We start from the raw sequence: 26,282 nt of genomic DNA, 5'->3' as shown, positions 1-26,282 counted from the left end.
CGGGATACCAATAAAGTGTATGCGCCAACTCGCAAAACGAAAAAAAAAAAAAAAAAAAAAAACATATCAAGAGTGAAGTGTTGTCGATCGAAAGCCAAGTCGAAGGTTGTTCAATGCTGCCAAGTGCGATGGTCGCGAACAGCTTTCAATCAGCGGTAAAATGACGAAAAATAATATCAGCAACCAAAACGTCTAATAATAGAAAACAATTACCTAGCGCGTTCGAATGATGTTCTTCAATGAAGTACGGCAATATAATCTCTTACTCGATGAATCACTTAGATCTAGATGATTTGGAAAAGTATGCGCAAGATACCGAAACTAGGGCTATTAGTAAGTGTAGAAGCGAAACAAAAAATGGTAAACAATCACAATAGTGATTATAACAACAAACAGGCAATCTTCAAGAGACCGGCGTTCTCACTTGTACTTATTAGCTATAAATTTTGCTGAAGTCGAAGTAAGAGCGAAGAAGCCACATGATGACGAACTACTGACGGTCATCTACCCATATGTTGTCGATATGTATGTATACTTATTTATATTCGCGTATGCGTGCTGCTACAACTGAGTGTGCTAGAGATAAATGGTCTACTTCAATATAAAATACTAGTCTGGCTTTATGTATGTATATGTGCGAGCCGGCATACATACAAGTACAATTTCATTGTCTTCGGAGCAATAGGAAGTAAGAGGTAGTGCAGAAACGGCTGAATCTTTTTATTTGCTAGTAAATATCTCGTCATAACAAGTAGACAATAACAAAAACACTTGTATTTAACACACGCGACCTGTATTTGATTCTCAGGTGACGGCTGAGACATTACCTGAATTAGATATATTGATGTTCTAATAGTATGATGAGAATGTTTAGTTCGAAGGGTATTTGGATTGGGATTCGATAATAGAGCACTATAGCCAGTCACAAGCGTCTGGCTCTTTTTAATGGAATCGATTTTTTTTGATGCGATTACAAAGTAAAAGACCGATATCTGTTTCCACATCCAAAACTGTCGCCAGGTCTCCCTTACAAAGTCACACGGGTTAAGTGTGAATTTTTCGCTTATCCTGAATTCATTTGGGTTTGTCAGATATACGAGATGCGTGGCTCGATTCTTTACCGGCAGCTTTGCTGCCTCTAATATGAGAGACCACCGAATTTCTAGCCGACGACCCAATGACGGGTGGCTTATTTCAGATTCACTACAACCGATAGCCCCAACTACGGTGCATTTCTGGATTCAGTATTATCCGTTTCAAGCATTGCTTGATCGTCGAAGCTGAAAGACCGCTTTTCAACCAAAAGTTCGCTACAGGCCAATCACCGTCCAGCTATTACACCAAAGAATGATTGATACGACTGCTTCGATGGTACGTTCCAGCAGGACATTTTATTGGCCTTAAACGAAACAGGCGAAGAGCAGCTTAGCTACGATGATGTTTTGCTATGCTACTACCAGTAGCAAGCACAGCTGCTGGTTTTGATAATAGCGCAAAAGCACAGACGCCGGCAATGGCTTCCGGCGGCCGAAGAACGCGTAACATGAATAACGGTTTGAGTTCTGTTGAAGCTCACCATCACCACCCTTATTACTACTGCTACTTGCAAAACGGGCATATATCCACCTAGCAACTGTAGTGCGCTAGTGAAGAAACCACCTCGCGCCTTGCCGACACGGGAGCGGGTCCGTCCCGCCGCTGGACCCCGCATGGGTCTGCTATTTTGATGTTGTGACAAAGCCTATTCGGTTCGCCGGGGCTGTGGCTGTAGAAGCCGCTGCTGTAGGTGCAGGTGGCGAATCTATCCGTTGTCATGTGAGCGTGTGCGTATTTGTCCACCGGTCTATCCAGCGGCTCGTTTTTCGCTCGTGCGAGTGCTTGCACGGTCGTCTGATTTACCGTCACCATCAGGACTACCATCGCTACTATGGCTGCTGCTGCTGACGCCGCTGGCGCTGCCAGAGCAAGGAGCACCGCGCACTGGGTTCCTGTCGCCGGCGCTAACGAAGTCGGCCTTTGGGCCCCAGGCCAGGGGCTGGTCCCAGCCCGCCTGAAGCTTCGGATCCCCGTGCATCGCCGAGGCAAGGGGAGGGGCCCGATAAAACGCAGCCGCCCGCTAGCGACCAGCCAAAGAGGATCGAATCGCGGACGAAGAAGCACCGCCCGTTAAGTGTGGCATCCGTGTCCGTTCCTCGTCACCGTTCGTGGTGTGTTTTCCTTTTCGTGGTTTCGTGCTCTTGTGATCGTGTCGTTGTGTCCTTGTTCTTTTGCGTGCGTCCTGCTTTCTTTCTGTTTCTGTATTTTTCTAAACGCGTCTCTCGAGGCGCTCAGCAACAACGACTAGTGGTGGGCACAGTGCACTAAAAGAGGACGCTGCGTGGACAAAGCGTTAGGTTCTGCCGCACTCTAGAATTTTGCCTCGTCGTCCGCCCTCCTGGTCGCCTCGCTCGTTCGTCCTAATCGGAGAGTGCGCGTTGCTCTGAGGGAGTGGTGCACGAAGTGGATCGCCCGCCGACAAAATGGTGAGAACTAGTCCTCTTCAAAGGTCTCGTGGAGTAGGGCTAAGGAGACTTCTGAAATTCAATCGGAGTTGTCGGAGGCCGGTTATGATGTAAATAATGAGCTGATTAGGTTTTTTTTTTGCAATTGGCTCTCGTAAAATGCTGTATTTGTGCACGATGGATTATTACAAAAATAAATGTTTTGAGTTTTACGTTTGGTGTTACTGCCGTTAGGTGTTGCTTCAGACGGCTGACCCCCTGATTTCGATCCTAGAGCATCCCGCGTGTCGCTGAGTTTTGTAGGCAAACATGCTATTACTGAACCATCTCGAGGACGATGCATTATTACTACGTCTATTTCTGCTACTTCTAGGCTAGTTCAGACGGGCTGTACTGCAGCCTGGTATCTTTTCACAATTTTAACAGAGTGGACCAACCAGTTAAGGCAAAGTGTGTTTTGCATTAGAGGCGGACTATTGTTTGTTATTGATGACCCGAGGATTAAGTGATTATAATGACGATCTTGTGTCTACAGCACGGAAGACATATCCATAGAAAAAAAAGAAAGCTTAACAAAAAAACTTTTCAGTTTGAAAGAATTATCAACATCTCAGAGTAGACGAGTTCGACACGCGATTATTTGAGTACGAATTGGGTCCCCAAGGCAAACAAATCTGCCGTTTATAGCATATCACCTTACTCAATCAATTAGTCACGATAATTTTTCAAAAAGTTAAATATGTCATCTATAGAAAACAACGTTTCGAATATAACTTCCACATGCTACTTGTCATCGCAGTAGCGGATGGGCAGAGATTTTTTTTAACAAAGCAAATTTGTCAAAAAATTATACCAGAAGGCTTATGAAAATCAGTATCTAAAGTAGGTCGAGCATAGCGTTATTTGGTTTTTTGATTTTGTCAAGGTTGTACCTTTATTCCGGGTTTAATTTGCCCGTTGCAACTAAAGAATTAGGGCGTCTATTGAAACGCTAAGCAATTATTGGTTCGCTCACAGTGTCATCTCCACGGAAAGGGGCAGAATTCTGTTTAGATAATTCTCTATATTAATTCAGTCACAATTTTTAAATTTAGCAGATACGATGCAAATGTGTTCCTGTGTCTTCTGCCGCATGTTTCTAGCAAAAAAATCTAGACAACGTAAAATAGACATCGAGATCTTACTTTCGTTCAGTCTCCTTGTGTAACTTGTATTATATTAAATCAGAATTTTACCCTATCTGGAAAGGCATAGCAACGTCATAAAACATTACACCATTAGAATATTTGTTCCGCAAACTTTGTGATGCCTACAGTTCAACCCAAAAAAAAACTTGAAAAAAAAACCGATTCGAGTATAATAAACATCTCATAATCGTATCGACTAGCTAACATAAACCTCATTTTTTTTGTGTTTGTGACCTATTGAACGTGATTGCAGAGAGTCTACCTGATTTTACCATTTGCCGGAATCTTACTGTTCGAATCGTGCTATGCCGGTGAGTAACAAAAAATAGGCATTATTTTTTGTATTTTTATTTTTTTATTTTATTTTCCTATTTTTGTAGAGCAATTTGTATGATCAACCTTAAAAAATTCAAAAAAAAAACCTTATTACCTGCAGCTCGTAATAACTGTTGGCCTACCGCTGACGACCGAAGATAAGTAGGACATAACATTTGCTTACATCATAATAGCAATATAATGTTTTACCATTGATGCTTGTCGTTTTAAGTAATACGTAAAAACTTCGCTCTTCGAAGCAGCCTTCAAAGACTATTAGCTGGATTGTACTAACAAAAATTCACGCTGCATAATGGTGGCGCACGTGACAATATACCTACACAGATTAGTGTTCGGGGCAGTAACATTGGCGCCGTTTTAAAGACGTAGCAAGTATGTTTGGTGGATAATATAGGAAAATGAAAAATATCTACTGTAGCATTTTTAAAGAGTAACTTAGCAATTATCCTAAGTACCGCCAGCTCGTTTCAACGAAGAAAGAAGCGTGCTTGAACAGATCGGTTATTACTTCAAGCAGAATGTTATAGTAATAAGGATGGCTCTGATTGCAGTCACTCTCTTAAAGCAACGAAGGCATTTTTTTCGTTTGTAGAAAGAGGCGTCCGTAATTTGCCCGGAGCCGTGATAATTCGCTAGCACGAGTTACGTATTTTTCAAAGAAAAAAAACTCTACCGTACAAACGATGCATTTTGACTGTTAGCGGCTGTACATGCTCAGTGTTTGATATTATCGCGATATAGATTTATCTATTTTAAATGATAAGACTGAATTGAAGTGAACAAGAAGCAGAGCCGGAATGATGTGATTTGCATACATAATCTAAACCCACGACGTGATAAAGACGACAAGGCTTCGAAGAGTCGATCGAAGTACATACTTGTCGTAATATTAAAAGGAAGGATAGAACCATAGCTTGCTACACAATCGCTGTTGCAGTATAATATTGTTTACATACTAAACGACTTTAGACATCCGCGAAAGGCTAATAATTTGCTTTGAATTGGCATTAACGCTGTTCCCGATCCTTTTCAGGTTACCCTTTCTATTTCGGGGCTCCGGATCCTTTATTGACGCTTGATTCATTCTCGTACGGTTCATTCTACCCGGATAGTGGCTTAAACAAGTTCTCATTAATAGCTAAGGGTCTTCCTCTAAAAGGTTTAAGTGGTGACCTGGTCACATTCCTGCCAACCGACGGCGTAAAAGATGACGGAAGCATTGCCAAATTTATTAAGAATTACGACACATCGAAGGAGCTTAGCTTCAACGGAAAAGGTTTCAAAATTATACCAAAGGTTAATCGAGGTATGCCAATCATTCCGCTTAAAGGACCGGAAGTTGAGGATATTCTTAAGGGAATAGAAGTGGCAAAGGGGCTTCGCCTTGATGGCCCCTTAATCAAGGAGTTCCAAGCGGAAAAAGCCTCTGCCGAACTAGGAGCGCTGTTAGGACACCAGAAACTGCCCCTCAAGGTCCCTATTGTAAAGGGTATTGATGTCGGCATTTTGAAACCGGTATCGAACATTCCTCGTGGGTTCCCCATCAAAGAAGCGATCGGTTACGGAGCATCTATTCTTAGTTTTCCAGGCCACATTGAGGGGCCAGTCACGCACGCCATTCCTGTCCACAAGCAAGTAATTTCTTTACCTCAGAAACACATAGGACTCAACTCGGAAATCCCCGATCTGAAGGGGCCCACTATCATAAGAAATGCCGGTCTTGTTGAAATTCCGGCCCCTCAGTTGCACTTAAGCGAGCATAAGTTTGCACCTCTCGTCAAGAAGCCGGGTCTGTTCCACGGCAAACACGTTCTTCAGCAGGCAGTCAAGGTCATTGAGCCTGCTCCATTGCTTTTACAAAAGGAGATAATGCCTGTTCGCCAACCCGCTATTCTTCCTGTCCATTTGGAACATCACGCTTACCATGAACCCAAACCTCTTCCTCAGTTTCATAGGGTAAAGTCTAACTTTTAATATATTCAAGCGCATCTCGTTAGGGAAGTCATGTATCTGGATAGCGATTTCTCTGTTATTTTGCACATATTCTAAACTTATGTGTATTTGTTTGACTAACTGATGGAACCTGACTAAGACTATGGTGATACTTTGAATAGAAGTTAACAATTAGCCAGACAGATGAGATCTTACAATGTATGAACAAAGAACGTTGTTGAAAAATTTTTCTTAAATTACCGCGTCGAGCCGCTTTGGTTCCTCTTTTTTTTTGGGGGGGGGGGGGGGTATAATGAAGCATCTACCGATTATGATGATGGCCGACACCTATTTGGGCTTAGTGAACTTCTCGTTTTCTAAGACACCCGTCTCCATATGGTCAAAGGCGAAATTTTGCGGAGTTATGACAATCAACAGCAAATTCCTTGAAAAAGCGACCCCGGGGCGTATTATCATAATCGAATACACAGGAATCTAAATCGCCACTCTGTTCGGCCGATCGACATAATTGTTAGCAAACCGGCTAATTATCATGTACAAACCAATTTCGACCATAAACATAATGTAAAAGAGCGTTTCCGCTTATTGAAGTAAAGCAAACTTATTGCTCCTAATTAAACTCGGGCACGAAACCTGCGTTCAGAACGTCAAAGCGGGTTCATCTGTTTCCTCGATGTGATGCCCTGTCAGAGCTCTCGACCGAATTAAGTGAACTTTTTCGAAAGATTTTCTTAAAAACATCTTCGTCTGATGCCGAGAATGCGTGTTGTAATACATTTTAAGATTCGTTCTTTCTTGCACTATAAAAAAAACTACTGTTGCATAGTTTATATAGGTCATCAAGCACTGCAGATCCAGTGTATCACATATCAAAACATCGTGCTTAATTCATCGTAAATTAACATTGTTTTCATTACGCTTTAAATTATCTCCTGATCTCTCTGAGCCGTTGGGGAATCGTTTGGAAAAATTTTAGCAAATCGACCTTAGCAGGTTCCTAACGGTCGGTTTTTAATTAGCGACTGTAAATCCTTATTGCCTCCATCTAGTCCTCTTAATTCTTTTGCTTAGTGTAAGATTAAAACACGTAGTATCGCAGTTGCTCAAACGGCATTCTATGCACTCGTGCTGGCGATATCGTAAGTTTGTTTTTTGAGCTTATAAATACTTACGTCCTTTTGTCCTGATCACAGGTTCCTCTTCACGTGGTACCACTTCACCATCAGCACGATCAAACCGTCCACCACGAGCCAGTTCACGAAGTGCCATTGCAGCAAGCCCACCCAGTTCACGCCGCAGTTCATTCTATCCCGGCTCATCGTCAAGAGCATCGCCTTCATCCTGAGAATGGCCTGCCTCAAGAGCACGAGCTCCTTCAAAAGCAAACCCTTCATCATGCGCCCTTGCTTACACATCCTAGGCATCAACATGGCTCGGTCCACCAAACACCGATTCAGCCGGCTCCACTTCATGCAGTCCCTATTCATGCCGTTCCAGAACATCGTGAACCTATTCAGGCGGTACCTGTTCACACCGCTCCTGTACATCATGAGCTTGCACACGCTCTTCCTGTAGCTCATGAGCGTGCACATGCCGTTTCCGCACATCATGAACCTGGACAGCCTGTTCCTGCGCATCATGAACTTGCACACGCCACTCCTGTGCGTCATGAGCCTGCACACGCTGTTCCTGTGCATCATGAGCCTGCACACGTCATTCCTGCGCATCATGAGGCTGCACACGCCGATGCTGTGAATCATGAACCTCCGCACACCGTTCCCGCGCATCATGAGCCTGCACACGCTGTTCCAATGCATCAAGACCCTGCACACGTCGTTCCTATACAGCATGAACTTGCACACGTCGTTCCTGTGCAGCATGAGCCTGAACCCGCCGTCCCTGCACAACACCATCATCATCGGCAACAACATCATCGTCATGTGCAAACACACCCTGTCGGGGCTGCTCCAGTGCATCCCCACGGGGCAACTCATGCTCAAGCTGTATCCACACATGGTGTCCGACCCGCTGCAGTTCAGCAAATACAGCATGTTCAGCACCGTATCGTACACGCAGAGCCCGTCCACGCCGCGCCCGTCGTATCTGTCCATCAGGAAGCTGTCGCCCACGCCGGCCCTGTACATGGAGCTGTTCCCATTTCCCATGAGGTTGTCCATGGCCATTCGGGTCACGCCCCAATAGGCCACGCCCACGGCGGCATCGTTCATCAGCAGTACTTCACAATACACCATACGCAGTCAGAAAAGAAGCTCGTTCACGCTCCAGTCGTAACAGCCGTTCCGGGTACTAAACATGACGCCGCTGTAGACACCCACCCCGTAGTTCCAGTGCGCGGTGGCCACGGTGAGCCAGCAGTTCATGCCGGTCCCGTTGTACCCGTAGTTTCGCACGTCCCGCCACATCCCGCACCACTCGACGAAAAGGAAACGCCAGCAGCTTCGGAGTCCGTTGAACCAATTACACCTAACTATGGCAGAAAGAAGCGCAGGTTCCACCTCAAGAAAAAATCATCTAAGGCCGCGTCGTCTGCTGCGTCCGCTTCGGCTTCCGAACTTAAGCCAACCGTCATGGACGCCGTCGAAGAAAAGGAAAACGAGCAAAAGGAAGATTAGATGATTAATTCCAAACAAAGAATCGTTACGAGTGTTAAAAGTGTAACAACGTTAACAAACAACAGCGACACCAAAAATCAATGACGGAGCGTAACTTCGATGTTCGCCATGCTTCTGCTCTGTTCAAGTTCTGCCCAATTTAAATGTGCTATAATAAGTAGGATATTAATGACCTTCTTCCAGCAGAACTCCGGAAGCGATAGGCGCTGGTGTGCTTGCTAAGTTCGGATGTGTGTAGAAACGCGTGTGAATGTAGAGTTTGGTCTGGTCAATGCGTCTCGCGCGATTCATGATCGGGGGGGGGGGGGTCCACGCAGGTTTTGGTGTAACGCTTCCTCAGTTCTAATCTGCCACTGTTTACTGGCTAATGGTACTACCTTTTTAGAATCTTCGGGATCTGATAGAGGAACATAATCGTGGAGGAAAAGTGTTTCGCTGTGTATGTAAATATGCAATGCTGGAGACCTCTGTGAAATCAAACCCTTAATCGTACTTACCGCTGATGGACGCCGCACTAGGCCAGACGACGCCAACTATCTTTAAGTTAGACAAGGGACATCGTAAATGTATAATATAATAATATTAATCTTAGTTTAGCCTATTATTGTCATGTGGTGAAGTTTGCGTACGCTGTGCGTCACAATCGATTGTCACTGTTGCATATCTATCTCTATGTATATAAATATACAGTGAAGGCAGTTGCGAGTAATCAGATCGACGATGATGTAGTCCATGTTCAATAAAATAGTGCATTCCTAATGCTTCCATCTAGTTGTCTTTTTTCTTCAGTCATAATTCCTATACTTGATAGATCTATCTACAAGTTATACAATACAAAAACTGTGACGGATTTGTTGGCCTTCAATTAGCGACTTACCTGAACGACACTTCGGAATCCTGTAAATACAAATGCTTTTGTATTGCATGGTGTAAGTGCCCACCATATTGTGTTGGTAACGCATTTGCTCACTGACCTGACAAACGCAGAAGTGGTACGGCCTCGAATTTGTCCTATAGGAGGATTATGACCAATAGGGAAGGTATAGTCATGCCATTATTTGCACCGCCCTTTACATTGCCTCTATTAAGCTCCTTACTTTGACCAATCGTTGTTAGGAATACCTAGTCGGTTGTAAAAGAGACAGCTGCAAGTCGGCAACGGCTTCTCGCTTTCGAGTTCGATTATTTGAAATTGAAATCAATGATAACATTGGGTCGTTCAGTATGAAACGTATCATGGTGAGCCCCTTTTTCTCACGATTATTTTTGATCGAACGATTATTTTTATTATCCATGTTCTCCTGTCATTTAGATAGTAACTTATTTTCTCCGCTGCTGTAAAATTTTTAGGTAGGAGAGTCTATGTAGCCTCAATGATATCAATGTAAACATTACTGAGTGCTTCTATTAAAAATTTGTCGAAATATTGACAAAATGGTAGTTCGTGGGAGTTAATGTCTGGCGTGTATGGTGATCGACGCAGAGTCTCCAACTATAATTCCCGCATTTTGGCCACCATGATTCTCTCAGCGTAAGGTCGAGCTTAGATCGTGCAAAAAAAATGGTGCGACCGCTTGCGGTTGTTTTGACGAATCCATATTGGATCGCTAGTCGTGATGGGTCAAAAGTACGTTTCTGTTATAGCGCAAAGGCAGAGATAAACAAGCATTTTTACGTTTTTGTTTCTGCTCATTGCTCTCAGTATGTTGTATCTACTTGTCCATCCAATCACCTTGACCTAAGTGAGCAAGTATGGTATCCCCCTGGAAGCGTAAACACTAACACTTATGCTCTTTGAGATAAGTAGGCTTTTGACACAGCAGTCAGCCCGTCATTATCTACCTTAGCAAGGAACCCCCAATCAAATTTTCTACTTTCCCATAGCTCACTACGACTAAAAGTCCGAGCGATGATAACCGAGTGAACGTCCTTAGATTTCAGGTAGAAGAAAAATGTCACATTTTCCACAGTTACAAAATAGCCCCACCTTAAAATATAACATTAATGTTACGTCTCATACCGTATAACGGCAACATTTTAGCAATATCAAACGAAAAGCACTGACTACTCTTCGGATTACCCACATGCTGCCGTAAGCGTTCGTTGTCAATGTGATTTATCTATAAATATTGCAAATAATGAGCGCTCACAAAGAGGCATCGTCTTCATTTTAACGGTTGACACCGTTGCTTAGCTCCGGCGATCCGTTGAGTGCATGTACGCAGCGAAAATGTCGTGAACAGATGATAACGGCTGTTTGCGCGTGCTTTGGAAGACGCCTGGCTCTAAAAGTGAAGGACATGTTAGGGCTAAGTTCTTTAAGTGCGTAGAGGTTCATTCACACCTATGCACCATATCTAAGCGCAAATAGTGTCTAGATAACATATAATTATATTTTACGGTTAAGTATATGTGCTTTCTATGGTGGCGTTTAGAAATGAATTCGATTTTCCCAAATGGCCTAAGAAAACGCATTCATCCAAATCAGCTGTCTAAAATATATAGCTTCAGCTTCATCTGGGTTGTTTGGGAACTGACGACGCTAAAACGTATAAAAGCAGTTTCATAGATTTCTTAATCCAACGGAAGTCCGCTACTTTTTTGTCGTTTATTTTCTAATCGCGAGCAGAATTCGTATAATTAGCAACCACTTTTAGAGAGCATCATGGATCTGATTAACTAAACATGTATAGATACTTCCGGGTACCAACTTGAGGTTATGTATTTCTTGCCATCAGCCAAATACTCAAATTTGATTCATCTTATTTTAAATAGCAAAAACGAATATCCGTCAAACTGACCAAGCCGTCACGAACGAGTCCCCCTATTTTAGAGGCAGCTCATCAAAACGTTCTACTCGTTAGCGGACTTTCTTCCCTACGTATTATCCGCACTATTTTATAAAAGACAGAAGTTCCTCTATAGGCACAATGCAAAAGTGTTTCATAAGGTAAGGACTTAGCGGCTACGGAACATTAGGACAGATCAGCTTCGTACGAAAGACGCTGGGCAAATAGCCACCTCCTAGCAAAGCTGGAGCAGATTGATTTGTCGAGCGGTCCGAAGAACTGTGGATAGCGGATTTATGGAAAACTGCTGATCCCAAATGAGCGTTGCCGACGAGCGAATTTGCGTCAAGTTGCCACATATATTATAAACAACGTTCAGAGTTATACGATGTGCTGTGCAGGCTTTAGCATGTGCGATTTGGGTCGCGCTTAAGTTCAACCGGGTAATCAAGCGCGGGTGATTTTCATCGTTCTTGAATGCGTGACTCGCGCGTAAATTCAAAATATCTTATTGCTTCTAAGCAATATGTGATCGGTTCGCAGAATACACAGATCAGCCTTCGTCTAAATTCGCTAAGACCTAATTAACACTAGGACCAAAAAACGCCCCAGGCGATTCAAAATTGGCCACAGCATCTAGCTTTTGCTAGGGTCTGGGAAATCTACGAACGGACCGGGCACGCTGTGTATGGCCGTTCGGCATTCAGCGCCGAGTAGTGAAAAAAGCGTTTTACGTTCTAACACGCCCGTGATAATTCCATGGATAAATGTGCTTAGTGCAATAACAACTAACAGAATGTGTAATACCTCTTCTAAAATATTATCCTGCTTCGGACGTCTGTTAGTTATTACGTAATGTAGTTAAATCTGCACGTTCCTTCATGTGCTCCACTTATCGATCGGACAGCGTGGAAACCGGAGTGTGAAATACACTCTAGACTGGTCTCTTTGCGAACGCAAACAAACACATTGAAATTTTTTTAGGAAGCAAACGAAATAGATGCCAACATTATCCAAGACACGTCTTTGGCTCGCATTTTTTGATATCACGCCTCAACCCAACGGCCTTTATCAGCCATTCCCCTGCATCGATAAGCTTTAACAGATGGCCATCGCCAGCGAACGTGCCTCACGGGCGCCAAAGCCGCTGCCAATGATTCGTGCGCCCACTAACTAACGCTTACCGTAGCAGACTTTGCATCAGGTACGCATCTTGGTTTGATAGGTTACGCTAAGCTGTACGCAGTGGATGGGAAGCGTGAAAAGGAAGAAATCGTGAAATGTGGCCAAGAACGGTTTGCATTTTGGGATGGTTGGATATAGCTGGTTAACGATAAGTGAAGCTCTTCATGAGTCTTCCGTTTAGTTTGGTTTCCTCGTGTGTAGACCAGGTCGCCGAAGGTCCACCACCAAAGTGGCGGTTTCGAATTGAAGCAAGGTGGGAAGATCCCGTTAGAAGAATGCAGGTACGGGAGCTTAAATTTTGTCGGGTGCGTTTCACTCGACCGTCAGTGAACAAAACGGGTGGCTACGGAGAGGCCTTAGGCAAACTGTAATGATAATTTCACGTTTTTTTGTTATTCTCTGCATTTGTCTGGTTTGACCTATACCGTGTTGATGTTTGCTTTAGCAAGGTCGTTTGCCAAGTCTGCTTGCCAAGTATTTTTTTCTTTTTTGTAATGGTTAATTGCCGTTGCGATGACTAGTTTGCTGATTGACCTTCAATCCCCCTTACGTATTATTATTTGTTTTTTTCACTACTCACTCTCTGATAGACCTAAACTAATACAGCTACCATTCCCTCTTTGAGAAACTCTTTTCTAATTAATCTTTAAGCTGGTATTGAAGGTTATTGAAACAGCAAAACTTAAAAAACACCGAATGAGGACCAAGCATGCAATTATATTCCTAGATAAACTAAGACGATTATTTGTACCTCCGATTACTGTAACGAGACTAGAATAAGCATGTCGTTTATATCAAAAGATGTAAGTGTATATAATTCAGTAAAAAACGCATACAAAACTTACTAAGCTCCGAATGTGCATCGTGATCGCAGCTATTGTCGCATCTATGGAAATAGGTAGCTCTTATAGGCTGGACCAATTTGGAGCACGCAGGTTTATTTGCATCGAACGTAGATACTGAACGCGCTTGCTCCCGTCGTTGCCAGCCCATCTCTTTCCTTAATTTTTCTTCACCTGAATCTGGCGAACGGACAAACGACAAAGGTAGTCGAAATTCAGAATTGAAAGATTTCGCAAAGAACTGCGATATTTTGTCAGCCATCCAGATACATACAACGATCCATAAAGTGGCTGGTTAAAAAAGTAGACGATTATATACAGTGTCCTGGATTGCGCACCACTACCTGTTGTTTACTTAGGAAATAAACAGTGTTATTTTCTTTGCTGTACAAGGCTCCGCCAAGGTGAAAACTACAGTAAAAAAACAATGAAATTATCACATCTAAATCAAGTTGAAGAGATTACAATTACTTACTTACTTCGACCTTGAAAAAAACATGAACCTGATAATTCTTACTCAATTTTTTGCACTAACTAACTAAATACGTCTGCTCATGGATTCAAGTGGGTTACCTTTTTCAAATTTTACGTCCAATATTCTTTTAAGCATTATTTCAAACCACTGGCTTTCGCCAGGAAACAAACGAAGTGCGTCTACATCCGGTTTCCAAAAGTAGTTAACCTCAAGCCTTCCTACGCGTGGCTCGGCTAAAATAATACCACTGCACTTCAATCGGGCTCAGCAGACAGAGTGGGTTAAGAAAAGGGCACTTCGTAATCATAATCGATGAGTAAAGTACTAACATGTTGTCAAATTTCGCTATAAGCCCATCCCACTTTTATATGATATACTGCGCCCGAATTCTACTTCATTTATACAAAGCTTATACCAACTTCTGCTTCAGTACTTACTGGAAGTTTTACAGGATTAAGTCTTCGATAATGCCCATAAACTCAACGTCAAACCGACGTTTCGGTCGGGCGCATCGCAATAGTCAAATAAAGTATCGCCATTATTTTTATATGAGATTTTGTTACATGTCTTGCCTAGCATAAGCAGTGCACTGGTGACATCATCCCAACTATCGTTATTACCACCGTTATCAAACCCTCCGATAGCGGACCGCGTATCTGTGTCGCGTCGAAGACTTCCTGAATAATGATAATTAGAATTCAGATCATTTGAAAAATCTCTGAACCTCATTCAACAGTTAATACCGGCTCGTAAGAGGCGCTTGTTGTTTCGAAAAAAATTATTCAGACAAAATACGTTAAGTATGTTTCATTTTTTAGGTGTTTTTCGCGTCTATCTGTAATTTCAATTATAAGCTAATGTTTAGCGTGTTTTATTTGACTTGACACTGTGAAAAGGTAACGATACCATTGATAGGTCGAAATAAATAGATACGTTTATGGGAAAATTTAACATTGGCAAATTGTGTCATACGATTGGCCGTCGATGTATTACCGAACGGAACAGGGTCCATCATTTCACGAGTGGAGTGTATTCCTACAGTTGATAATTTCGTGATTATCAGTTATTATACTACGCTATCTGTATATGTATATTGAGCAGTACCTATGATGCTATAGTAACAACGTGGCTGGCTACTAAACTTAACGACACGCGAAAAAGTTGAAGTTGAAAACTGGACGTAGACGCTAGGAGCGAGTATTTTAAGCGATGTCTTCCAATGATGTCTTCCAGCGATGATGAAATTCCGAAATGAATCATATATTTTTATGCATACTGAACCAGCATTTGAACTACTTGTAATGTAACTTGGCCAAATGTAACTTGGTCAAGAATCTGAAATCTACCTCATTACCGCCGTTGCTTAACTTATATACGGTTATGATAGCCGTTAAATTAGCTTGTTATGTGTAGATCTGCATAAATTATATTTATAAAACAAAGAATTATTTTTTTCTATCACCAAGAAAACACAAGACAAGCGGAGCTTTCGCCTCGTTTGTGGCCGTGTCTTTTTGTTCTATACGTTTTTGATGGTTAGAGCTTCCGTGGTAGCTCTGATTGACTTTTTGCCCGTCACTAACAGAGGCTAAAATCCTACCGGAAGAATTCTGTGAGGAATCCTTTTTTGACAGTGCAATCATCGTGTTTGCGATGCCTGGACGGAGCAGACGAATCTCTTGTCTAAACAACGATGGCCTATTTTGCCTGACGGCGCTATAGAAATATGCCAAACAGATACTAACTGACAATGAACAACTTCTGATCAGAAGTTTATTTTCTTTTTTAAGGTAGATCTACTAGATTTTTCGAAAGAGAACGAACTTGTTATAGTACGCATGGACATATACGGGACAGACTATTTGAAGGTCTAAATGAGAAATTCTTACGTTAAAAAAAAAAAAACTATGTATTATATATTTATTTGAAATATTGTAGTATTTAATTTTTTCGTTCACAATAAAGCAACAATTAGAGTCAAATGTTACAGGAACAGATTTCATGTGAATGATTTCAACAAGAATCATGTTTGCTGAGCAGAATAGTACTTATTACTCTAAGGCACATCAAAAGTATAATTAAGATGCTGTTACGTAAAATATCCTTAAGGCAAACAAATGTTGATGTTTGACAAATGATGACACGTTCGAGACGTGAAACAGCTTCCGCTGCTTCGAGGACTATGAGATACACAAAGCCTTTTCGCTGGTACCTTTTACATAATCATATCAATAATGTAAGAAAAATCTTTACCCGAACAGTTACTAACCGAAGAAGTAAACAAGGAGTTTGAAAAAAACGGCTTAAACCCGTGTCAAATTCACTATTCTAATTGTAGCACCTTCTAGGAAGTTGCAGCATAGAAAAGCCTTCTGAACTATGCCGTACAAATTTCTTAGATTTAAAGTGGAAACGTTTTGTTCTGTATTAGTATCTTTCCCGAAGCCATATTTATGCAACTTAGGCGCACTTCTTTAGTCTGGATTGTCCCTTAACAACAACCCAACAATCCCTGTACCTCCGAATTTATTTTCGAAAAAGTTAAACTAATATAATAGCATCGAAGGCCGCCAAAATGCCGTATAGAATTTCATTAAATCAATTTGATGACACCACTCAGTGGTTTGTTAATTGAAGCTAGTCAGCGTGATCGATACTCAATCTGACGTACCGCCCAGTTATTATTCTCAACGGAAAAACCCAGCCACAACAACTAGCCCTTTTGTGACGAAACGTTGTTGAAAAGCCACGATGCAAATACGATTAAGGGGTACAAATATGCCCCTTGTTTTAGATAATGGCATCATTCAAGGGGAAAGAGGCATATCGTTTCTTTCTTTAAAACCAATAGGGATTCCCTTGCAGGGACAGGTGGGTAAATTCGGCAAGGTCTACTACATATAGTGTAGATTGTATCATAGGGTAGAAGAGATAACTATCTATGACCCGTCGTAGACAAGCCGATGGAATAGCTTTGATGCGATCTAATTAATGCAAACTTACCTAGCTACTTAGCAAGTTATCCGGAACGTAGTCCTTTCTTATCGCCCTTACCCCCCCCCCCCTTCTTCGCGGACTTCTCCGTCTGTTTCGATAAGCCAGGTAGCGAGCAATTAGGCCAAAGCCTCCGAGTTCTTGAGCGCGTCGAAAAAGTATGCGTAACAGCGAAGTGCTTTTCAATACACGAACATGAGCGTGTAACCGAAAGCAGCTCTAGTTTCGCCGTTCAATGGCATTCTGGAGCTGCCTTAGTTTGCATTCAAGATCAAATAAAATTCACTTTTATAAGAAACTACATAGGCGTAAGTAAAAAACGATAATTTTTTCCAATTCCATTGTGCTCCATAGAACCCTCACATATTATTACTCATTGGTTCTGCGGCATAGAAACTGTCTTCCCAAAGAATTCATCACATAGAGGTTTGCTCATAGAAATAACCTAACCTATCAAACAAACACAAATTTAAATCTAATAAATCTATGTAGTCTAATTAGTCTTTCCTAGCCCAACTCCTTCTTTCAAAACCCTTAGCCATAGCAAGCATTTCAGCCTCGACCGTCAGATTCTTACAACATAAAAATTGTAGATGTGTATACAATACGGACTAGATAGACGGAAGCTTGATGAGTAGGCGTGGCTCGGTATCTTTATGTGGGCCGGGAAGCTCTGAGTTTCCTGTAGCTTTTCGTTGTTCCTCTGAGTAGATGGCCACCAGGTAGCCAGGTGCGGACGGAAGGCTGCGGAAAAGATATCTAATAGAGGCAAGACAGACGGCCGTTGCCCGGTGCCATATAATGGATAGCACACGATCGTACACTGGATGCGTTTCTGGGAACAGGACACGGTTGAGCTATATCCATGGAATGGAAGGTATTGTATACTGAAGGCATTGTAAAGACAAGCAAGCAACTTACCAACAAAGAATCGACGGACTAACAAGTAGTACCGAATCTAGTCGCCACACCCATTGAAAGGGGTCGATGGGTGAATCTAAGGGGATTGGGTTAGAAAGTTTGGGCGTGCTTGACTCCGTGCCACATCACCTAGACGCGTAATGAGGTCTGCTGCCAGGCAGTGCTCTGTCACGATATGTAGACTGATGGTGCCTGGACCCTGCGTGGCAGCATGATATTCGCTTAATGGACATTTCTGCGAAGGGAAGCAAAGCCAAAGGAAGTTGCATGGCGGGTTGTGATATGCGTAGAACGAACGGAGAAAAAGACGGACAGAGGGAGTTACTAGGCAGCGGATTGCATGGCAAAAGACTCGTCCAACTGATTGGTTTTGTCTAACCGATTATATATATGTATGTATATATATGTCAATATGGTGACACTGGTGCAGGGCCGACACAGTAAAGCTTAGTTTTTATGGCCGAAGCAGCAACTACCTGGCCTGCTCGGATTCAGTCCAACGTAGAAAGACGTACCAAGGGCCGCCATCCGTTTATAGAATTTACTCGTGAAGACGACAGTGAAGGAGAGCTTAACGCGCAGGTGTTTCGGGCCAAGAGGATTTAGGCTACTGTCTTCTGGCTAGGTACTTTCGCTTCGGGGGAACAAGTACAAGAAAAAAAAAGGGCAAAATACAAGAAACTAAGCAACTACACTAGAACGCGGCCTAAATCTATAAGGTGTATTAAGAACGGGTGATATTTTCTAGCTAGACTATTGTCAAGGCCCTCGCATAAGGCTGTTCACAAATGCCATATCATGGGACATAGTCATAAACAAACGTTCATTTGTGGTTCGTCGACTTTGTGTACAATAGACGCCACCTGTAGTCAATACAAGCCGACCAATCGATCATATTGAGTATTCCAGAGCGAACTTTGTGGTTGTGCAACGAATATTGATGATCAATTTCAGAACAAGGACGTATGTTTTTTTAAGCTTCACAGGGCCAATTATGAAAATTGCTGGTGTATCAATATAAAGTTAGTGATCATAAGAATGGAGGACAGCAGTCATCGTGGACGTAAACTGACGGAAAATTGGCAGCCGTGATGCACAGCGGAATAACTTGCACACACACACACACACACACACACACACACAATCTTTTTGTCAACTGTGACGAACGAGAGTAGGAAAGATTAGTTATTCATGGATGAACACATTCAAGGGCCAACTTTTTCCGCTTGAGTGCAGTCGACGGTATCGATAATTGATGGCACGGAAATCCTCAGATTGAACTTAACATGAACTGGGAGCAAAGCTAGTTACAAAGTATGCGGAAATATTAGCAGGGGAGTCGATTCATATACCGTTCGAGCTGGATTGGGGTTAATTGCTATGGCTATGCTTCCGATTGCTCCAGCAGGCCTTAATAGGAATAATTTATGGGTAAATATTGAAAGAAGGCAAGTCTAGTTAGCCAAATCGAAGATAACAATATATGACTCAATAATCACACGCGTCATACTAACACCTCATATTCTAGGTCTCTATCCCTCAAAAAGCACAGAATAATGAGCAGTTGTAATCCATTAAATTACTAGGGGTGGCTGCTTTTGCAAGCTGACGTGTGCTAGGGCACAATAGGAACATATCTATCAGTGATCATTGTCGCCAGAAGGTTAGAAAAAGCACGTCGATTTGAGGACAATTTTTCCTTATTCGCTAGGTCTGCGATCACTTAATAGTTAGAATTCGCGCCATTGGTTATGGTTGGGACATCAACTAGGTCGACTTTGGGCATGCACTGGATGAGGAGCGAAGCTCTACGGAAGTACTGCCTGAAGCAAATCAATCAAAGTGGATCAATTTATGTCTTCGATTAAAAGAAGGAGGCTATGCATTAGAAACAATTCAATGAATGTGAACTTACATAAAAGGGCTATTTGAAATCATCTAATCCATTATTCGCACTAATCTACGATGTATACGAAGATATTATGCAATAACGCATGATTTTTAGCTACCAGGCTCACTTTTGTTCACGTATTGACTTAAGTGTTGAAATGATGAGACTTCGGCGCAATTATCTGTAATAGCAATGTAGCGAAAAAGTTAACGGCAAGAAGACGTCGAACTTAGTACAGCAAGAAGAAGTTGACTTGGATGGAAATTAACGCCGGAGCAAAGATGGTCGCTTTGCTTCGTATGCTACGGGGCTAAAGGCACAAGCTAAGCGAACAATGACTGCGCTGTTGAGTGAAGCCAAACGCGGCCAGTCTGCTTCTCACTCAATTGCAACGGCAGCGCGATTTCCAATGGCCGTGATGATTATTGCGTAGGCCGGCCATCAGCTGGTCACGCATAATAGAACACAAGCCGCGGAACGAGGGACCAAATTCCAGTTCAGCTCCTAAAAGTAACGCAAAGTTCCCATTGATCGTACTGGGCCATACCTGGTCGACAACGACAATGACTTCACCCCCTTTAAACTACATCGTATTTTTGCCGAATTACTGACAATGAGAGGTTCTGAGAAAACAAGAGCGAAAAATACATTTGCGTCCTATCAAGTGTTGGGACAGCGCCAAAGCGGCAAACTGGTTCACGGTTGTGGTGCGCTGCGCAATGAACACAAGGTGCTTCTTTCGGGGCTCTGCAGGGTCTGGCGTAGCTGTGGCCCTTCGAACTCCGCTAGACGTCCCAGGAATCTGGGCGGCCCGAGAACGTGAAGCAGGCCGCATAGTCCATTAGTACAACTATGCGATACTCTGTGCTGCTTTCTGTTTCACCGGTGATATTCTGTTCTGCTTGAATGCTTTGAAAAAGGAATTTTCTATCAGTGACTCGCTACCATTCATCCAGTGCTACCGTGCCTGTCTTTGAACATATAGTAATGTGTAATAGATGAAGACTGTATTAGGTAAATAGTTACTACTGGATCTCGCGATTGGCTCAATGCGCTTAGTGAATTGCTTGTGAGTGATACGTGAATGTATACCACCCACATACACGAGCGAAGAATAGGACAGAGGTAAAAGGTGAACTAGAAGATGCGGAAAGTGGTGACAAAAGAAGAACGTAGAAGCGATAAGTACGTGAAGTGATTACGGGACAGGAAAGGGTTCTCAGTACCCAATTCGGTCGGCATAAGCGAAAAACGCAGGCGCATAGCTAGGTGAGGTTGCTCTGTCGGCATTAGAAAAGTATGTGGCGGCTGTTAGCACGAGTAGGTTCCGCTTACCTACGCAGCAGGGCATGCAGTACCGTCTGAACGGGTCAAGGGGTAGAGGTAGAGGGCCATGGTATATCCTATCTTAAAAAGAACGGACTCAGTTTGTGCCTAGAGGTCTTGGTTCAGATCCGATCAGGCCTCAGTTAACGCTGAAGAAAGAGTATTGGAACTTAGACTGGATGGGACATACGAACGAGTACTTTGAATTGGCTTCGAATGAAGGTCTTATTGACAATGGAAGGTTTTTTCAAACAGCAGAAGCAGTAGCGGCCCTTTTGCTCGTTCTTTGTCTGGCTGGGTCGCTATAACCGAGCACGCCATTCATCCAAAGAGCGACGAATCCAAAGTCGAGGTCCTCTTCATGTTGCCTCTTCTTCACTTTTTCAAGCCTCTGTTCGGTTCACACTGTCACTTGCTCACTGGCGTATACGCGAACCTGAACCAGCTACGAACAGCCGGGCCTTTCCAAATACCTCTTGCTTACGGGCTGAACACTGGTATCACTGCTCTTTAACACACCCCCCTCCCAGCGTAGCCACTGTTTATTCGGTTTTTCCTTTTAGTTAAGAGGCAGAAAGAAATCGATGAAATGCTAGAGAGGGAGATTGAATTTGAAAATATATTAGCGTCGGCGATCCCTTTAGCTTACACCAGGCAATAAAAGGTAGTAGACGGCACTCTACAAGTTAACATTATGAGATTATGAGGTCATCAATGTGAGAAAGTCGACAGTATGGTGATAGATTGCAATTGACGTACTCGTTGTTACGAGTTTATTACAGAAGAGTGTGCGGTCTTTTTTAAGTTATGCCAAAATACGGGGAGACGCTAAAGACCCTGTAGAAAATTATGTAGACGAAGCAAATCGAGGCCAATATTTACTCGGAAGATGAAACCTTCAGAAAGAAACAACTCCGCAAAGACGTAACGAAGATAATGACTGACAATGAAAAGTGGTCAGCAAAAGGTTGAAAGGAAGTCAACAAGAAAAAATGAAGTCTCTGTTGTCCGCAGTGTCCACTTGCCTTAATCGCGCTGACCTGCTTGCGCTACGATGAAAAAAATACTTAGCAAAAGAGAGGCGGGACTCACATTTGTTAGTGAACTAAACTTACCTTTCGTAAATTAAGAATAAAAATTGGTAGTGAACATGGAAAGGAATGCATACATTGGCACTGATAGCTCTGGTTCAGTTTCTTAACAGGAACATGACAAGGATTTTGCTTGTTCTGGTACAACTAATGACTAAGCCGAGCTTGTTCGTGCTACAAAAATGCCAATTGCATGATAGATGATTTTGAAACTCCTTGCATGATTTTTAAAAAATCAGTTTGCAGTGCACCTAACCCGGTTAGAGTTCAATCGGGAGCGATTTCGAATGCGGCGACCGAAGTGTGGAGCCTAACAAACATGGATAGAAACACGGAAACTGTTCCAACATGAACCGCTGCTAACAACTTAGCAATCATAAACGATGCAATGAAACCCACTTTTCTATGAGGAGGGAAGAAGCATCTTGTAGACAAAGTGCGTGCATGATTGAAGAATCTACGAAGTGGCGGGCGCTTTTCAATGACGAAGACCCTAGTGATCATTATTGCATAGAGTATTCAATTGTCAGGCAGATACCACAAACCATAACTTGGAGGAACAGGCTAAGCTTAAAGAATCCAAGGAACTTAGGGCGGCATTATGCAGAGCAATAAAAAAGCAGGGCTCTTTCAATGGCGGTGGAGAGCTTCAACGTGCACATTGCTCAGTACTCAACCATGCAGCCAACAAAACCAAAATAATATAAGAATTCTAACATTGCGAGAGAAAAAAAGGTCTGCTTAGAGGCACAAAGGGCTATCAAAAGAGCTAGAGGGGATGAGCAAGCGATATGCGAGCTGGTAGGTAGCCTTGAGCCACCTTAGGATGCTCCACAGCGAACAGTACGTGGAACTGCTAGAATACATTCCTTAGAAAATTAGACGGATACCCTGGGTACGACCATATATGATTATCAGGGCTAGGATGAAAAAGCATTTCCATGGTAAATATTTTTGAGCAGGGAAAACCTTATGCTGCGGAAACTATTCCCATAGCATGAGAACATCCGATACGAAGCCTATAAATGAGTTAGCTCGAGGACGATGACATAAGTGAGATGTTCTAGACAAACCCGTAAAAATTTTAGATGCTGACAAGCTGATCAAAAAGGAAAGGCCCCTGGTTTGGACGGCATATCTCCAGAAGCAATAAGGATCCGAGAAGTATACACAAACGTAGCTGGAAGTCTCTTAACCAAGCTAAGTAACTAAAAAAAGGTGGAACTGGTACTGGTACTAAAAGGTAACAGTGAATATAAACCCATCTATTTCATCAGCTCCATTGCTAAAGATTTCGAAGCCGTAATATAGGAACGACTTTGAAAATTCACAATAAAGTCTGGTTTAGTCCCAGACGCGGAGTATGGATTGAGGAAGCTCTAATGGGTACACGCCGTTATCCAATATGTGGTCCAAAAGGCCGGGCTGGCCCACAGCATCACACTAAAGACGCGTGGAATTTCTTTAACAGTCCTTATCAATGTATGAGATACTTCCAATAGCCTATCGTGGAAAGTTATTCTTAACACCATGCTGGGACAAGGAATACCTGTATATTTGGTGGATCTCCAACTACTTGCAGCACACGAGAGTCATGAATATAGAGACCTCCATGAACACGAGAGCGTGACCTCCGGGACACGAGAGCATAAGGTTCTACACTTGACCTACTACTGTGGAATATAACGTATAATAAGGTGCTTTGCCTTCGGAATCTTTCTCAAAAAGTGGAGATACTGACGTGTGCGGGCGATTTGATAATCACCTTTCAGGCCGAGTCCGCTCTAGAAATTGGACCGTACGCTAAAAGATCTGAGGGCTTACTTAAGGCACATGTCGAATTTTGAAATTCACATATTAAACCGGTCTTAGAAAAGAGCGAGGGGTTATTGCTCAGTAGAAAGAAAGAAGTAGGACAATTGACCTACGCCTGAATGGCAGACAAATCAGAGCGGGGAATGGGGCAAATTACATTGAATGCATTTGGACAGATTACTCAGTGGCAAACTGCCTGTAAAGACGGCTAAAACCAAAGTAAAGAAAGCAGTGAATTCGATAGCCAGAATTCTTTCGAACATATATGAACCCGGGGTGGCGGGGGGGGGGGGGGGCAAACCTTGACAGAATGCTGTTGTTTGTTATAAAATCAATAGCTCCCTTTGGAGCGTCATTATGGATGAAGAAGGCGGTAAATACGGAGGCGAATAAGAAATTCTTCAGGAAAGGCACCAAGGTTGATGCGTTACGCATCACGCAAGCCTTATCGCACGGGTAGCATAGCTACAGTGCTGTACTTGGCCAATACTTCTCCATAAAGCCTAACAGTCAAAGTAAGAAGAAGTTATCTCTGTCACCAAAAATCTGAGAGTGAACGAGAAAAGACGTGAGATAGAGAAGATGAGATGCCAGACAGAAAAAAAATCGAAAGGAATACTACAATATCAGAGCGGCAGAACGAGTGAACCGTCACCCCAAAAAGTGATCCAGGCTTAAAGGTCAGATACCTTATAGTAAACATGCAGGAATGGTTTGATCATTTTGTCCAGCGGGAAGACCGATCATTTTTCCTACAGTCGCTATTTCAATACGTAGAGGCTTTCAAGCATGCCGCTTCAGAATCGATAAATGTTCGTTTGCAACGATGGAACACACACCCTTATTAATCTTGCCAGCTCTTTGAGATGCCAGAACAGCAGCCAAAAGGAAGATGGCAGTGAGAAAACCTCTAGGGGTAGCGTCCCTCCAAATGTACTTAGTGGCAACACGAAGCAGTCCGTGGATTTCGTATGTAGCAGCTCCATAGGCGGCCGATAGACCAGCTTCACCTCGGCGGAAATTAATCTAAGAGCTAAAGGATGGCCTGTAAGGCTGAAGTGAGCCAGGCTTAACATAGACGACGCAAACTATGTGACTACAGATCCGGGTTCGTAGGTTATAGATCATGGCGCGTTTGGTGAGGAGATGAATCCGGACGGTAATCCTGGCCGACTGATCCGGTAGACGTTGATCACCGTTTTCATCGACCGGGTACGCTATTAACAAAAATGTGGGTCAAGCTTGAAACGGAAAACGCTTTTAGCAGGTGTAAGGCCCACAGTACTAGTTCTGTCTGGTTTGGGTAGGATATTCAAGCCGTATACATTTAGAAAATAGTGGCTAGCAATGATAAGGTTAGTCTAGGTAGTTCGTGTTTACCCGCTTAACTTTAAACAAGTAGGGTGATTTGGGTTCGAATCTAGGTACACATGCCCTGAAAATCAGATTCTTCGTATTGAGCCCCTACCCTGAGAGAATCTTAAAGCAATGGTAAAGTATCAAAGCCTGTTACAAAAACTGACAGTGATCTATAGAAAATAATTTTCAAGGTTAATTACCGACGTGTATATATAGCCTTGACACTGATCAGCCCACGTTGAATAGGTATCACCCTCTTCGGCTCGATCGTATGTAACGAATGAAATTCTCAATTCTTCTTAAAAAAAAAAGAGCCTACAAGGCATGATAGCTAAGCCTCTAACGACAGGAAAACGCATTTATCTGCTGGGTTGTCGTTCGTAAAGCGACTACCTTCCTGTGATATACAAGGATATTTTGGACTTACGTGAGAGTAGGTGGCTTTATTCACCACATTAACTGTTAATTAAATACCCTATATATATATGCCACGCATTTTTACGTTCGGTACGATCTGAGTCAACGACTGTCTCAGAAAACTAGTCCCTTCGATCACCTCACATATCTCTAAGTTTAACTACGGTCTGAGGCAACGCAACTTTTTAGCAGTGGCCGAATCCGGAAAGGCTTTCTTCGGAAAACTAGACTCCTATGATAGATTAAATGCTAGCGAACAGAAACGGTAGCGAAAGAGTTTGACGCAACACAGATGAGAGAACATTCTTGGCAAATAACAACAATTGTTTAATAATTACTGCAAACAACATTTCATAAGGAACGCCAAAATGTAGATGATAAGACATAGGAAAATAGATAAAACAACCAAACAGCAGATTTTATTCATTTGAATTCGTTCCTAATAAAGCAAACGCTGTGTATTTAACATAGCGTTTCCATCGTAATAAAAAAGCACCTTCGAAAGCCCGCCGGAACATTTCATTTGTTCTTGTTAAGTTTATAAGTACGTTAGGTGTGATACTGCTG

The 26,282-nt window shown here is 42.7% G+C and overlaps 1 protein-coding gene across 1 annotated transcript; it reads left to right on the top strand.

Annotated features, from left to right (window-relative positions):
* Positions 1 to 1,940: 1,940 nt before the first annotated feature.
* Positions 1,941 to 9,377, top strand: LOC111271008 (uncharacterized). Its single transcript, XM_022851519.2, has 4 exons — positions 1,941 to 2,522; positions 3,942 to 3,999; positions 5,058 to 5,980; positions 7,171 to 9,377. Exons 1-4 carry the CDS (start codon positions 2,520 to 2,522, stop codon positions 8,608 to 8,610), a joined length of 2,424 nt encoding a protein of 807 aa, XP_022707254.1. The 5' UTR covers positions 1,941 to 2,519; the 3' UTR covers positions 8,611 to 9,377.
* Positions 9,378 to 26,282: the final 16,905 nt, after the last annotated feature.

This window comes from Varroa jacobsoni, unplaced genomic scaffold (genome assembly GCF_002532875.2).
Source record: "Varroa jacobsoni isolate VJ856 unplaced genomic scaffold, vjacob_1.0 contig00279, whole genome shotgun sequence".
Taxonomy (NCBI): domain Eukaryota; kingdom Metazoa; phylum Arthropoda; class Arachnida; order Mesostigmata; family Varroidae; genus Varroa; species Varroa jacobsoni.
This window is presented reverse-complemented; position numbering and strand designations above follow the sequence as displayed.